We start from the raw sequence: 16,572 nt of genomic DNA on the forward strand, positions 1-16,572 counted from the left end.
GACACTTACAGAAAGTAAATCAACTTGTCAACTGAGAGCTTTTCTTCCAGCCACCCTACTCATCATCTACCTTTAGACTCTGTGTATGAATCCTATAAAAACATAATCTATGACAAAGAGCAGCTTTACTGGCAACAAACCCGATCAAAACCCAAACTGCTTGTTCTCAAGCTGAGGTTCAAAGATAAGTTGTAGCCTTCTTTCCAACACTCAAGGGAAAACCTTTCCCCGAAGGATGAGGATGAGAAGTGTGATCCCTTGACACTTTGAACTCACTCTCTGGCCCATTTTTATCCCACTCCACAAAGGGCTTCATGCTTTGGTTACAACATTCAGTTCTGTAACAACATAAATTTTAGGGAATATAGTAGATCACATACATGCAGTTTGATTAAAACTTCATACATATTTATGTATAACTGAAACCATAACCTAATTTTTCTCTGTGTGAATTCAATTTCCAGAGGGTTACCACAAATCTATCATTTGCTAAAAAGCTACTGTGTCCTTCCTGAATACCACCCTGTTACACTGACCCTCGTAAAAACGAAATGTTTTGAGCAGCTTCTTCAATCGCGCATCACAGTCGGCCTTCCTGCATTTGCTAGATCTGTACAACTTGACATTGTGGCAACCGTTACACAAAGGATGCAATATTCACCACCCTGCACACAGTACTTAATCATCCAGACAAAAAAAAAAAAAAACACATCCCTGTACATTGATTTTAGCTTTCTGTTAAATACTGTCTTTCTTCAGAGACTCAAAGAGAAATTTCTATTTAGCCTAAAATCTATTCCGTGTCACATTAAACTTCCTGAATCAGACCACGGTGAGTCCATTTCAGATAAGATGTTTGAATCTCTATTATGGTTGGGTAACCTCCAAGGTCGTGTGCTCGGTCCATTGATGTTCAGGCTGCTAACACATGACTGTGATTATACATCCACGCCTGAGGGAAACCTGATTGTTACGTTTGCAGGTGGACTCATTCGTGGAAGCAATGAATCCGTGCTTTGACGGACTGGTTAATCCAGAGCACCGTTTATATAAGAGCAGAATATAATGTGATTTGATAATTTTGTCAGTTTATATTATTTGATCTCTTTATTGGTTAGAACAAAGTGCATTTTTACTCTTAGCTGAATCGTGGTATGAGTTGCTGCACTTTTCCTGCATCGTAGTCGATGTAAATGAAAGCTACTGTTCATTATTTTTCTGCACCATCTTTTTTTGTGTGTTTTTAAACAGAGAATAAAACATGGATAAATAGTAAAATACAACAGTGCTTGGTCTAATAAGAACTTGCTGATTACTGAATAATTTAATTAAAGAATTCCCTCCGATAAGATATGAAAGAGAATTCATTTAAGCTCGGTAGATATGCGAGGGCCTGAGCCCAGTATTCCCAGACAACATGAAGTCAAGCAGAGTTCAGCCTGAGTGCGGCTGGTTCAGTCGGATAACTCGAGTGTCGGATCTGGCTTTTGATAGGGTTTGTAATTTGGGATGATTGGCTCTCTTTCAGATACTCGGATTATGGCAGCACTATTGCAGCGAATTACAGTGAGGCGGTATGTGCCGGAGTGTCTGTCAAATGAATAATGCATGAACAGAAACACAACACAACACAAGTAAAATGACAGTTTTATATTCAAGACTGAGAAGTGAAACAGTAAAAGCCTTGCCTATATTTGAGATACTATTTTCACATTTTCTATGGCAATTTATATACATTGCTTAGACTTTATTTGTTAATCAAATGTCGTTTTCTGGCAATGTGGTCATAAGCTCGACATGGATGTAAATCAAGTGTTATTTCAAAGCAAAAGTGTCTAACCAAGGTTAAAAAAATGGGATGGATTATATTGCAGAAGTCACTACTTACAGTTAAAACAAATTGGTGTCAAAGTCAAATGAATCAAATCAAAGTGAACATTTTACACAAACCCATGTTATATTATCTGCGGTTTGCATTAATTATAAGCATTGTAAGTGTTTACTAGCACTCAAGATAAATGCCATGTCGGCATGCTGGATTTGGACTTTACGCTCAGAATTGGAAGCAAATAGTTTTAATAATTAGCATATTTTATATGACCAGACCTCAACTTTTCGGTATAGTTGAAATCAGGGCTTTAGGAAGGGGATTCAGAAGCTTTACGTTGACATGTTTTAGCCATTTCACACCGTTTTGATGCATGTCTGGTACTGATACCACCACTGGTTTCCACATTTCAACCATCTCTCTGTCGACTTAAGTTCGAGTTGTAGAATCAGGACGTGAGCCTCCTCCTTTAAAACTCCATGATGCTACCACCGCCGTGCTTCAGAGCAAGAACAATGTTCCTGGGTTTGACTCCTCCAAACTCATTTGCTGTCACCGCATATATAGATGCCTTGACCTTTCTTTCATCTGACCATAAAACCTTTCTGCAGACGACATTTGTCAGACGCAATTTTCAGTGGATTCCGTGTCATTTTTGATCAAATAAAGCATTAGAACCCCAAACTTCTTAGTAGAATTGCATTTCACTTTTTTTTTTTTTTTTTTTTTTAGATGACATGTGGAAAAACATTAAAACGATTTTTTTTTTCAGTACCTAAACAATCTGTTGCAGTAAAATAAACAGCTTTTCTTCGTCTTTAACACTTTTAAGATGTGGAACCCATCAATAAGATCACGTTAGTTGCTCCCAAATTAATTGCATAGAAATGACTTTCCAAGAAGATGCAACTAAGACAAAAAAATAGCTCTTATTATCAAAGGGCTATTAAAAGGTCACCTGCGTGTAAAATTACAGTAATCTGGTCACTCAGTTTGTTTCAGAGAGTGTCCCCTGAAATTTTCAGATGACATCAAAGCAGAGGCTGAGTAATATGGACATCTCCATGCGGACAAAATGACTACGGGGGAGGAGTTTGCATGTGTAAAATCCTTTTTTGGGGGAAGAAGGGGTATTCCCTCTTATTTAGATTGTTTGTGTAACGCGGGGAGAGTCCTAAACCTATGTCTACCTCAGAACGTCTGAACTGGGTTTTTCTCTTTTGCGGTTCAGCAAGCCTAATTTAACGACCCTGATACTAAGTCTAAACCTTCATCCTCCAGCTGTATAAAAAAAAAGAAAACATCTCACTCTGTCTCATTAAGTTCCTTTTCAAATCAGCTACGATTTGAAAAGAGGAAGCGAGAGAGGTTACACACAGTGATTTTTTTTGCTACTTTTACTTATGTAAAAAACCTTACTTTTTTTCTCCCACAAAGTTAAAGGAGACGCATAGCTAATGAGAAGCCAGTTTTCAAAGGAATATGGAACAAAACTTCAAGAGCTCTTGTATAAACCCAAAGAGAGTTGCAAATTCCTCCTCTGAAGACCAGAATCAACCTAAAAGCGAAAGAAGGAAGCGAGGAAAGCACTGTCTTAACGTAGGAAAATTGCTGAAGATGCAAAAGAAGAGCAGGGAACTTTCTCTTTTGTGTGTGTGTGCTCTGTCTGGACGATGATGAAATATGCTGCTGTGGGTGTCCCCGGGGAGCACCCTGAAACCAGCCCACGACACGAGCACACACAAGTCACACATGCACACGCAGCAAATTCAAATACACACGACAAGAGAAAAAAAGAAAGAAAGAAAGAAAGAAAAAGGCATTGTTCGCATGCAGTGCAGGGCTATACGGCGCATGGTGGTTATAAGATGAGGCAGCGAGAGAAGAATGAGATTATAGGGGAGGGGCGGGAATAAAGGAGGGGGTGGGAAAAGAAAGCAAAAGAGAGACAATAAACTATTTACCGTGTGGGGACAGCCTTTCATCAACTGTCACCACATGCACAAATATACAGTGCACGCTCTGCTCTCGGTTTTTCTGCCTGCCCTGCATTGAAATGCAGCAGACAGCTCACGTCGGTCAGACGTCCCTCTTTATCTTTCACTCTCACTCACATTCTGGGCTCTCTTCAAACAAATGCAGACTTGATTAAATATTGAAGAGAGCCCAGAGCGAACTGAGCAGAGATACAATCCCTCTCGTCACTTATGGAACGGCACGTGCAGTTGGGTTTAAAAAAAAAAAAAATAAATCAATAAAATAAAGAAAGGAAGAGGAAGATGGAAGAGAAGAACACACTGACCCGAGGAACAAAAAGGCACAAAACGGTAGCGGTGGATGAAGAGGAGGATGGGAGACGGGGCTGAGGAACTGCACGATAATGACCGGCAGGAGAGAAGAAGATGAGGCAGAATCAGGAAAAAAGGAAAGAGATGAGCAACTATCATGTTAGAGTGAAACGTGAGGCTACGTATTGCACACAGACAGATTTGGATCCTCCGTTGCAAACTCTCTCACAAATTTTATTCCAGATAATAAAAAGAGCCTCCACTCTAAAGCAGTTTTTTTTTTTACCCAACACAGCTGCTTGGAATTGGTACTTCTAAATACAGTAGCAATTCTTACTTCATGCTATTTTAAAACTCAGCTGGCAATATGCTGCTTTTTAAAGTGCAAGGTGTGCACATAAAATGCCCAGTAAAAGGCGTTTTACTAGGCGTTTTACTAGGCATTTTTTACGCTTTATATTACAGACACAAACTCCAACGGCTAAAAAGAAAAAAAGAGTCATGGTTTCCAAAGATTTTTATAAACACAAATCTGACCAAGCGTGGCATGCAATTGTATTTAACCCCCTTACTTTGATACCCTTAGATAAAATATAGTATAGCCAATTGCTTTCAGATTTAATAACTGAGTCTACCCGCTTGTAATATAATATAGACAGTTAGATTGGACTCAGTAGATTAATATCACTTTTTTAGTTGCTTTGTTAAGTGACACCTTCATCTCAATAATATAATCAGCCTAAAATTTTAGAACATATTTTTAAGAATGGGTAAGATGAGGCAATGGCTTCATGAAAGATGAGTTTCTCAATTTCGAATTGCGAACCCATTCAAATGCAAATCGCTACATTGCAGTGACATGTTCCACAAGCTGGCTCTGATCGCTGTGAAAGTTATAAATCACTGGAGTGTGTGCAAGAAGACGTTAGCATCTTCTTGCCTGAGGACATCGCCTCGCAGACAGGAATCAGAGTCCCTCTTGTCAGAATTTAAGCATGACTGCCACCTAGCTGCAACTTCCGAGAACTGCAGACTGAGCACCAAGAGATCAAAGTCTCTTTTCCAGTTTAATAAGCCACAGATGGCATTGTTTTATACTAAACCTCAAAACCTTTAGTGATTTGGTTCATAAAAGAGCTCTTGGTACAGGTGGTTGAATGAAAGAATTCCCTTTTTTATGTTTTTTTTTTCTATATTTGCTGTTTATGAAAAAATAGAGATAGCTTCATCACATTTGCAGAAGTAGACATCTACATAAACTGATCATTCTTTACTCTGTTGTGCAATGTGTGATTTAACAAGATGCTAAACTTCCCTAAGTTTCATTCATGCAAAACTCGTAAAAGAGGATTTTACCAATTGAGTCCCTAAATTTGGTTTTCCAGGGTTGTCCTTAAGACTCGTCAGCGCTTTTCTGGACATGTTCATAAGTTAGAAAGCCGTAGCTTTCCCCCCCCCCCCTGTGGTGGTGGTGATTTCTACTGGGAGTAATTTCCCCTTAAAAAATTAGCAAATTTTTTGTTAGAATTTTTCTACTTGTGCCAAGTAACTGTCTAAATTCTCACAAAGTCAGCGATCCTGTTGAAATGTATTTAAAAACGCAGAACCATGATGTCACAATTTGTGATATTTATGGCACGCCGAGCTAAGTTCTTCCTCAATTATGCAGCTTCTTGAACTAAAAATGCATAAAGGGAAGCGAGTGACAGGGATTGCCGATGTAAATGTGGTGTGTGAGCATGCTGAAATGCACAGCTTTATTATCATTTCAAATTTTAAAGTGGGCCTTTTTCGGAGGCTTAAACATACCCAAAACCTCAACACGTTTAGCACACGTGTTACAGCTGGACAAAATCTAAATACATTAAGGGTTGAAAAAACATATATTCAAAAATGTCTATCCGCACACGCAAATGTTCTCAAAGGGCCAATTCTGTAAGAAAATATCGATAAAACTACCCACTAAACTGTTACAATATGAACAAATGGCTAAATCTGCAACTGACAAGTACTTCTTAAAGTTAAATACTACTGAGTATCTTCTTACATTGATGCATTACATTGAGGCAGTAATTAAATGGGAAAAAAAAAATTGTGATTTTTTTTTTTCCTTTGTCATCAGTTGCTACAGGGAGTGTTCTTTTTTCCTTTTCTTTAATCAGCAAATTTAAGTGTCTGTGTACAGGAGACGGATGACTGAAGGAAGAAAAGATGACAGCAGGACCAGTGGAACCTCACTGATTCACTTGCAGACGATGGACTGGCTCTAATGCGCTGAATGACGTTCCCTTGATCAAGATGACCTTTATCATCTTCTGTGAGGCCGGTCAGATCCAGGGTGCAACAACGCACTGACACAGGACTTACAAGATTTTTAAGTAATCCGAGTTGTGGCAAAACTTCTGATGTAGGGAGGGGTTGTTTGCCTGGGAAGCATTCTTATATCTTGAGTATTTTGAATAAAGCACCTGAGGTCGGCAAAGAGGGAGCAAGGTTTATGGAGAAAGTATGTCATAGGAATCACGCAGTCATTTATTTTGTGATAAGAGGCAGCGACACACAGGTATTATCATTACACACCCATGCATTAAATGCCTGGGGAGAGTAATTCCTGCATGCACAAGCTGCTCTCTTAAGTCTGTCCTCTGGAAGTGGCGGTAAAACCTTTGGACTTCACTTTCGAAAGCGCCACTGCTGCGGTTCATGAATGAGAAATTAACAGGTTAGTGTTATGTATCACATATGTAGAAATGGAGGTAATGTGTGCCTATGTTTGTCGGTTTTGCCTCAATTTAAAACGTTTGTGTCTTTGTGTTTGCTGTAACACTGCTATGTCTATGTGATGTGTTTCTGTAGCTCTTTGACTGCTTTTAGTTTCTTAAACTCATCTAGGGTTCAGTCCAGTTGGCCCATCTGTTATTATTTTTACTTTACTTTTATAGGGACAAATCACAAGTATTAATAAATACCATAGATTAACACATTTTGTCTAAGGTTATTTCCAGTACCCAGTTCTTTGATGAGCTTTTGATTACATAAAACCTAAAGCTAAAATGTGAACACAAACCTGGATTCGCATTTTGACAAACAAGGTCGTTCTGCGTTTGTTGGTTCTTGGTTTTTAAGCAGAATTCATACAAAGAATCAAATTTCAACCCAATTAGGCTCATTCAATAATTTTCCTATACAGCTAAAAAGAGCAATATTCAGCTAAAATGCTTTTGTGCTCACCACAGCATCAAAGCATGAAGAAATTGGAAGTTCCTGTAAATTATTTTTAGTTAGAGAATATTTTGATGCTTTCACTTTTTTTCTTTATCAGAACAAGGAGCTGCTTTTACATTTTTACAAGGTCTAGTATCCATATTCCTATACACCAATTGCATATTGAAAACTGTTCAAAGACGACCTCTAATATTTCCCTGAAACGGCACCAAAACATTTCCCAAAAAACCACCAGGTACCTAAAACAAAACCTAGGAAGCAAGTAAGGAACAATTCAGAAATGTGTAAGACAAAACAGAGTTACATAACACTGGCCTAAGAGTTAAAGCACTAAACAAACGTACATTTAGTCAAAAACAAACGTCTACATGTTAGACCATATCGGTTTGATCGCTGAAACCCAAACGCAGGATTCAAAATGAAACAGCTGCTTCTGTTTCACCACACTCTGTTTATTTCCAGAAAAAAGGAATAAAATAAGCAGAAACTTTATGAATGCATTATGAATGGGATTTTTCTTTTTTTTTTTTGCCAAAATTCAGTAAACCCTAACAAACTTGATGGTGGTTTGAGGACGAGAATGTTGAAGATTGGGCACTTCCCAGTAACTGCCCCCGCTGCCCCATAACCACCAACTTATTCTCACTTACTTAGTCTCAAACATCACAGCAAAAAATACCAGAATACTTCCCTGTTCAAAATGCAAAGCTACTATATACAATATATGCATCCCCACAGGAGACACTGTGGTGGAAGCAACATGGGATGTTTCCCTCAGAAGCCAAAGTGATGCTGGGTTTAAATGTGCAAAACTGGAAGAAACTCAAGAAACTCACCAAAGAAGAGCTGCAGCTGAAAGTACAAGGGAAAGGTGTTGACCCAGAGAACTCAATATATGTTCATGACATGTTTTTGGATTTTATTTTTTTTTTTGTTAAAAAATGCAAATACAGAAACAGTTATAGTTTCTTTACATTTCCATAATTACACAGTACTTTGTGTTGCGCAATCACATAAAGTTTGATTAAAAATGTTGAGGTTTTTGTGTTTATAATCGGTCATATTGTTTTTTTTTTAAAGGAAACATAATTAATCAACTTTTTAAGAGTTGCTGCATACTGGATTAATATTGACGTTTTGTTGTTTTTTTTAAACTACCAGCTGTACTCAGAAATCCTTTGTTAGACTACTTAAATAAATTTGTGTTGAGAACTTGTTCATCTTCTACAATAATTAAAAGTTAACTTTTTCTAACATCCCTATGTGGGAAGGAAGTGTTTTTAAATAAACTCTATAGAAACTTATAAAAGTCCTTTTATTGCACAGAATTTAAAATGTAGATCTTAGTTTCTGACAGCGACGAATAAGATCTAGATTGCGTCATTCGAGTTGCTTGACATCAAAACCTCAGATGTGTTTAAATTCATTATGTTAATTTTGATGAGTCCAAAATGTTTCCTTTTTTTTTTTTTAACTCTGTGGTCTTACTAATATGCAGAACCGTTTGGAACTTGCTGCAATCTACATAAAATTCATTCACTAATTTTGAGATGAAACAGCACTTTATTGAGCTCTGGAATATAATTCACCTCACAGGCCTTATTCTGGGAACATTTATTTAATCTTTAATTCTGCATCATGTTTATGTTACAAAGGGGGGAAAAAAAGTGAAGGTTTCTTCTTAAAGTGCAGTGAAAAAATAATGATTCTAACAAGATTCTTTACAATTAAAATAAACTGTGAATGAAAATAAATAAATACATGTAATGGAAATCTTATGGTACGTGAAATAAACTAACTGAGTAACATTGGTGAAACTCTATACCTGACGACACGCAGTCGCACTGCGACATATCCCAAAGCTCAATTTTGTTCCAAAAGATAAAAACATAGACGTTACAATAAGTTTATAATTTTGAAATATTTCAGGATTGCTCGTCATAAAAATACCAAAATATGCTTACAACTCACCTGATACAGCCTATGACTCTGATATGAAGCAATATGTTTGCAAAACACAAATTCATAAAAAAAAATAAATAAATAAAAAAAATAAAAGAAATTATTTAGCTCTATAAGCTCTTTCTAAAGTCTGACCCAGGGTTTTCCAACAATTAGATGAATAATTATGATTATTCTTAACATTTATTTTTGTGTAGTTTCTTCTTAATGGGTGAAGCAACAATAATAATAATAATAATAATAAACTGCGATAGTAAAAATACATAGCGTAGTTTCTGGGTTTTCACCTCACACTCATTAAAACATCTCATTATAAATATTCGCAATCATGCAAACTTGTGTTACGGAGGCAGTCCTGTTGGAAAATCCCTCTGCAGGATATAAAACGAGGGCCCGTCTCCAGGACGGGGCATCTCATTCAGGGTCCGACAGCAACGAGGAAACCCTCTCAGAGCTTCCCAGCAGCGCGTCATGCACTCTAAATTTAGTAAGTCACTTTGCAGCCGGAGCTGCTGCTGCGAGCAGCTTCCTGTGTGTTGGTTTCCTCTTTTCATTCATTCATTCATTCATGGTTTAACTGTCTGGTTCTCAGATCTCCGTCTGCTCGCCGCCCTGATGCTGGCAGCAGCCCTGCCGCTCTGCGTCCCGGGAGCTCCTCTGGAAGGAGCCGTCACCGTTCTGCCTCCGGAGGAGAGCTCAGGTGATGGAGAGGAGGAGGTCCAGACGAAGCCGAGCCCGACCGATCCTTCCAACATCACCGAGACTTTGGCGCAGATCCTTAAAGTCACCAAGGGCCACAAAGAGGAGGTGAGATCTCGCTTCCTTAAGTGATTTGAATTTATTTAGCTCATTTTAAAACATCTAAATCCTTCTTTTTTAACGATCATTGTGTGTCGTCGTTTGCTTTTGTCAGTTTAAGAATGAATTCCGTGGAAATGTTGATTACAACTCGTTGAACAGGACCTTGATCCCGGTTAAATTCCCAAAGTCCAAGGTGAGCCAGATCTCCTTCTCTGTTCACTCTGATGCTTCTCGTGAAGCGGAAATCTGACGGCGCTTCCCGTGACTTTCTAGGAGGCTGGCCTCCAGCAGCTGGCTCAGGATCTGACCAAGTACTCGGTTCTCCTGAAACACGTCGACAAGGAGTACCCCGGCAAACTCATCGTGACCGAACTGAAAGCGACCCTTCCTCGGCTGATCACAAAGATCAAGCGAACGGTGAGTCCTCGGCTGTCCATCTCAGTCAATTCGATTAAGGCAACAGAGTTGCCACGGATAAATCACGATAAATAAAGGCTTACACATGAAATCCCTGTAAGGTGGTCATGTGAAGTTGCAATAAGTGGAAAGAAAATGATGAAAATCAGCACCTACATGGTAAATCATATTACACCGGGTGGTTTAGATGAACAAGTTCTTAGTACCTTCTTTTATAAGCTGTAAAGCAGCCGTTTGTAAGGCAATATGCAGCGCTAGAAAAAAAACACAGTAAAGGTCTAAATGTGAAATTTTACATTTTGTTTTGCTGGTTTAAAGCAAATGTTTAACGCATCCAAAAAATATTTTGACTTGAAATGTGTCCGATTATGCTTCTGTTTTTGTCAGGTGCTGCTAGGAGCACAGCTGCATCCCAGCAAATTATGGTGTTAGTGAGAGTAAAAAAGTAAATCTCCTCCTGTACAGAATACGCTTATTGCTCATAAAACGCAACAGTGTTAATGGAAAGTGGAAGGACAGAGTCATGTTTTCTTCTGTATTTGGCCCCTGCGCTTGCAGACACCTCTATAAACATCTTGGCGTTTCTGTCCCCCGCAGATGAGAAACGCTGACCGTGTCGTGGCTCTGACCGGCAGCCAGGAGCTGCAGCTGCTCAAGGACCTCGAAAGCCTCGATTCGTACCACAGGAAGATGATGGCGCACAGCGTCCTTAGCTCGATCCGCGATTTCCTTGTCGAGTGGAAGAGGGAGCTGACTAAAAAGCAGGTGCGAAAAGCGCAGAGCAGTAATCTCAGCGAGACGGAAGCCGACTAGCGTCTTTTAGGAAGGAACCGCTCAGGTCCATCAGGTGATCTCTGCTCTTCGCAAGAGTGTTCAAGTCACAGTAGTTTACTGGATCCCCAAGTTAAATAATCATTCTGAGAATATTTAATTATTTATATTAAGCACTGTATTTATTGGAGAAGAGATATTTATTGAATACATTTTATATTTTATTGTGACTTTTTGTTAAATTCCTTTTGTTTTCAGTTTACAGCAATTTTTCTTTTTTTACAAAATTTATATGTAAGAAATAATATTTGAATTCATGTTGTATTTTTTTTACATTCATAAATAAAAAAATGTTATTAATAATACATAAGAATCATGTTTCTTCATGTTAACCCCCCAGAATATTTTGTTTATGTCAAATATTATATGAGACTGTCCAAAATTTGGCAGTCATGCTTACTCAGCAGAAGCAGAGTAATATGAAAAAGGAGAAAATTAAACATACAGGCAAATATATAAATACACCCACAGTCACATTTGGATGAGGTTGCAGATAAATCACAAACTTTTTAACAAGCTTTCTGGATTATTCTGGGTTGATATTTTATCAAGACTTTCTAGTCTGTTGATTTGAGCCGAAAAAAATGGATGTAGATCATTATGAATAATACATCAGTGCCGTACACCGGCCCCTCAGCATAACACTGCCACCATCGTGACGAGCTATAAGAACTGCAAGTTGAGTGTTTTGAGGTGTAAAAATCTTATTTTAACTACTTCAAACATGTACGTCACAACAGCTGATCTTGACCTCATCTAATTATTAAACTTCCTTCTGAAGCGTATTCTGCTTCCTCACTGACTGCCACGTTCAGTCAAACATCAAAAGTGTTGATTTTGGGTTTTTGGTCCGCAGTCTCTCAGTTCAAGCCGATGTTAAACTCGCCTTGCTTCGGATGGCGACTCTGGAGTTTGTGTAGCTTTTTAAATTTGAGACATTTAGTCAAAAATATTAGCGCAGTGTGTGCATGTTTTGAGATTGTGTGCCGCACGTTGGTCTCGTGCGAGTCGGAGAAACTGATTATTTTAAAACTCGAGTCACATTCAGACTGAAGAAATTAAAATCGTTGCTTAAACAGAGTACTTGTCTTATTAAGCATGTGACAATTAGATAATTAATTTCTCGATTTAAACGCCACGAGAATCGGATTTCTTTCACATTTTACTGTCTTTTAAATTACTAATAAAAAAAAGTAAACCGGGTTCCTTCTGTACACCCAAATCAAAACATAAAACATTTGGAATACACTGAGACAATCTAATTTAGAGACATGGGAGTCCAGAGACATATGACTCTGTACAATATATTTCTGCGCTTTGAACATGTTGCCCCACAGCTGTCAGACATTAGGGTTTACAGAGAGCAGGGAGAATGATGGAAGTCCGTTTCTTGGTCTTCTAAAAACGCGTCACATGGTCTCGATGAGAGGCGGGGTCTGGCCGAGTGAAGGTGTTCCTCAACCCCAGAGCAAACTAGAGCAAATCAGAAAAATAAATGTTAGAAAAATATCTAATATCTGGCTTTCCCTCCCAAAGTTCAGGTTAGAAACCTGCGTTTCTAACTTGAACTAGCTAAAAACACTGCCAAGCGGTGTGTTTGTAGCTAGAAAATATTTCTGGAGAAACCAAACAATAGTTCTCTCTTTCAACCACAGCAAACATTCAAGAGTCTCAGCTGAGTTTTTGTTTTTACCCTAAAGAAAAAATCGTAGCATTAGCTTAATCTGGCTCATTTTCCTAAGCCAAGTCATCATTTAGTCAGCAAAAAACGACAACATTTTATTAGGTTACAGAAATCCACATTTGTCCAGTTTGCTTCCACTAAAATAAAGGCAGACACCTTATAGGACACTACAGTTTCTACTCGAGGTTTAACGCACCAGTTGCTGCGTAGGAAAAGTCAACCAGTGTGAAATCACACTTCACTCAGGGATGACTCAGTCCGAAATACGATGTCTTAATAGAAATGAGTTTCCATTTAAATGAGTAACTTTTGGGCAAGACACACCAGTGAACTCTGACTTAGTTTGAGGATTTTGTTTTTGTGTTTTCAACACACATTTGAGTGGAGCAGATGACAGAATTTAAAACTGGGCTAAGTGCACGAAAACCAGTTCTCATTTATTCTGAGTTATCATCAAATTAGAAGACAATCGATTATTTGGATCGAGAAACATTGGTCATGAAGCCAACTACAAAGAAATGCATCCATTTGTTTCTCTCTCCATTGTTTAAAACGGGGATAATTGTTTTGGAATATTTACTTGCATGAAAAAAAACATGAGGAGCCACTTTGTGGAAATGAAAGTTTTAAAGCGATATAAACCTTTGAGAAACCGTGAATATAAGGCTAAGAAGCTGACTGTAAAAACATTTAAATATAAATTTAAGTTATATTAAACATTTTTATTTTACTCAAGGTTACATGTGAAATCTCAAAACTGACCCTGGCAGAAGTGGAAGTTCCAAAATGTCCAAAAGTCAAAATAAATCCCAGCATAATGTTTTAAGAAGAAAGTGAAGCCCATCGGATCACATTCTGTTCCTTTTTTTTTTTTTTTTAATCGAGGCATCTTCTTCCCCCTCCACCCGACCCAAAAAAATCTTGCAACAGTTACATCTTCTCAAGAGTCCAGATGGTTTCATTTCAGTAAAAACATGTGAGCATCAAACCTCGTAAGCAAAAAAAATATATATATATTCTTACCTCAACAGCGTAGGTTCAGGCATGCCTGGATCTGCTCCTCGTTTGAAACCTGCCACGCAGAAGATTTTAAGACACTTACTTCAATGTTGTAATAAACAGAAAGCCTGAAGATTAACCAGGGGGATTACTATATTTCTAAACTGTATAAAACATCAGCAGAGGTGGAAAAAAAAATGAAAGCAACAGTAGTATCTCCATCATCATTCCTAAATAATTCTCATCTCTGTCATTTGTTCCAAAGCGTCAAACTCGGTGCAACGGATTCTTTGGAAACGGAAGACTAAAAACGGCTATGTTTTACTTTTAGGGAAATAACTATTCTCGCTGGAGTTTCAGCGACTGGCTTTCTCATATTTGTCTCACTGATGAGCAATCGAAACTACTTTCACTGATACGCTAAAGTATAAAGTTGTTTCTATTAATCTGTACTGTGACAGTGTGAAAATGATAAGCTTGAAATACCATTTAAAGTGAAGTGGTTTAAGCTATTTCATTATACTTCTACGTACATTTTCATACCTCTTTTTTTTGCATATTTTCTTACAACTTTAAACTTTCTTGTATTTTATTGGTAGTTTGTGTAAACAACTAGTAAAAAGTTGTTTACTAGTGAAAGGTGGGGGTGGGGGGACACAAGGCTGACAATTTCTTTTTTTTGTTTCAGATAAAGATCTGAAAAGTGTGGCATGAGTTAATATTTTCCAGAGCCAACCCCGAACTTTTATTGCAATCACAGCTGCACGGCTCGCTTCCATGCACAGAACAGCGACGTTTATACTCATTCAGAATATATGCACTTGCTTCACTTCTCATATACTTAAATATAAAGCCAAATTTTGCTTCCACTTTACAATTATGCATCACTTTGTGTTGGCCTATCGCATAAAATACAGAACCACGTCACAAGTGTGCCTAAACCAGAGAAGAGACCTGTGTGATTTAAAAAAAAAGAAAGTGTGACATCAGAACTGGTGATTCCGATATGCTGAAGTCAGAGAAGATCCTGACACAGATAGCTAGAGGATGTGTGTGGTCAAAAGATTTAAGTTCCCCATTAGTAGTCCCCACAGCACATCTATGCAAAGTTCTCAAGTTTCCCATCGTTGCTGCTGATCTAAAATCAGATCATTTTCTGTTCCCCCCTTCCCCTCAGGCCTCATTTAGGAACTACAGTGTTTAAGCCACGGGGAGGCGGGGGGGTTGTTCTCATTGGGTCCTTTACATTTTTCGGGTCATAAAAAAGGTGGTTTGTTCATAAAACTGCGTCGGTGAGCATATTGGAGAGTCACAACAAAACTATAAATGCGTCACATTTAAAATGAAGAAAGAAACAGGGAAATCAACAGTACCTCTCAGTCAAAAGCTAGCATGCAAGGCTAATTAGCCGACATTAGCCATGCATGTCTCATTTCTCCCCTCCTCCGCCTTCATTTGTTTTAATACTAACCGAGGTAAAGCACGGTGGGAATGAAGCCCCATCGGATGACGAACTGGCTGCACTGGAACAGCTGCTGCAGCCGCTGTTTGGTCTCCTTGCTCAGTTTAGCCATGTTTTTGCTCCGACAACGAAGACCTCGACGCTTCTACCAAGGACAGGAAAAAGGAAGAGACGTGGAGGATAAAGAAACTAGCTGACGGCCTCGGACTTCCAGCTGCCGCCACCTGGTGGATAGAGGCGTTGCTGCAACCCCTGCTAAAACAAACAGCACGTATCGGGGGTCAACATTTGCTCATGACTAAATAAATTTGCTAAACGTAAACAGTATTGGGGCAGCATTTGCACTGTTTGTGATAGTATTGGCTTCTTATTTATTCAAGTACCTTTTTTTGTCACATACTTGCTTTTTACCCATTTTTTTTATTGAGTATTAAATGTTTCTGACAGGTTTTGTACATTTGTTCTGTTAATAATTGCACATTAAATGTTTAAGATAAACAGTAATATTTTTACTAAGTTTTTTTTGTTCAATGTATGAAAACCAGATAAGTAGTGCATTCACAGTAGAAAAAATATTCACCAGACACCCAATGTTCACCCAAAAGTGGGTTACTTCATTAAACAATTATTTTGACATCCAGTTCAATCTGCCGTTTACTTTCAAGAAATCTAATTTGGAAAAGTGACCTAATACTTGTCCTGACAACATCTTGATTTTTATTCTGAAGTAGTTTCAAGTTGGAAAAAAAAAATCAATTGGATCCCCTTAAGTCAATTCTTAAGTCAGGAATAAGTCAGCAGTGCCATGTGTATGAAATACATAGAAATGTGCATATATAGTCTTTATTTGCATCTGCATCCCGATATGATTTACATGTTCTACTTTCCAAGTCAAATATGCAGCATAGGTTCACCAAAAATGTTTTAGCCAATTTTACATGGCTTTGCAGGATCCATTAAGTCTCTTACAGAAGTTTTCAGATTTTATCAAAAGGGTTCAGAAGGGCAGAAAGGACTCCTGGCACTCAGCAGGTGGTTTTGTGATCTAGTGATGCCAACTCTCACTACTCTGGAG

General features: G+C 38.2%; 2 protein-coding genes across 2 annotated transcripts; one reads left to right on the forward strand and one right to left on the reverse strand.

Annotated features, from left to right (window-relative positions):
• Positions 1–9,903: 9,903 nt before the first annotated feature.
• On the forward strand, positions 9,904–11,334 carry LOC106921012 (interleukin-6-like). Its single transcript, XM_088009955.1, has 4 exons — positions 9,904–10,110; positions 10,217–10,297; positions 10,378–10,521; positions 11,119–11,334. The coding sequence occupies exons 1-4, from the start codon at positions 9,919–9,921 to the stop codon at positions 11,332–11,334; spliced, it is 633 nt and encodes a 210-aa protein (XP_087866081.1). The 5' UTR covers positions 9,904–9,918.
• Positions 11,335–12,642: 1,308 nt separating this feature from the next.
• On the reverse strand, positions 12,643–15,673 carry tomm7 (translocase of outer mitochondrial membrane 7 homolog (yeast)). Its single transcript, XM_014992424.2, has 3 exons — positions 15,507–15,673; positions 14,060–14,108; positions 12,643–12,825 (listed from the first exon to the last, which is right to left on the reverse strand). The coding sequence occupies exons 1-3, from the start codon at positions 15,607–15,609 to the stop codon at positions 12,810–12,812; spliced, it is 168 nt and encodes a 55-aa protein (XP_014847910.1). The 5' UTR covers positions 15,610–15,673; the 3' UTR covers positions 12,643–12,809.
• Between the last annotated feature and the right edge of the window lie 899 nt (positions 15,674–16,572).

The sequence above is a fragment of the Poecilia mexicana genome, unplaced genomic scaffold (genome assembly GCF_051168715.1).
Source record: "Poecilia mexicana isolate PSO_F unplaced genomic scaffold, ASM5116871v1 scaffold_11, whole genome shotgun sequence".
Taxonomy (NCBI): domain Eukaryota; kingdom Metazoa; phylum Chordata; class Actinopteri; order Cyprinodontiformes; family Poeciliidae; genus Poecilia; species Poecilia mexicana.

What these genes read in the sequence shown, in the direction of transcription:
- LOC106921012 (XM_088009955.1), top strand. Translation starts at nt 9,919, where the DNA reads ATGCTGGCAGCAGCCCTGCCGCTCTGCGTCCCGGGAGCTCCTCTGGAA. An exon ending in CCAAGGGCCACAAAGAGGAG is followed by an intron (nt 10,111 to 10,216) that starts GTGAGATCTCGC and finishes TGCTTTTGTCAG; the next exon opens with TTTAAGAATGAATTCCGTGG. An exon ending in TTAAATTCCCAAAGTCCAAG is followed by an intron (nt 10,298 to 10,377) that starts GTGAGCCAGATC and finishes GTGACTTTCTAG; the next exon opens with GAGGCTGGCCTCCAGCAGCT.
- tomm7 (XM_014992424.2), bottom strand. Translation starts at nt 15,609, where the DNA reads ATGGCTAAACTGAGCAAGGAGACCAAACAGCGGCTGCAGCAGCTGTTC. An exon ending in TCCCACCGTGCTTTACCTCG is followed by an intron (nt 14,109 to 15,506) that starts GTTAGTATTAAA and finishes TCTGCGTGGCAG; the next exon opens with GTTTCAAACGAGGAGCAGAT.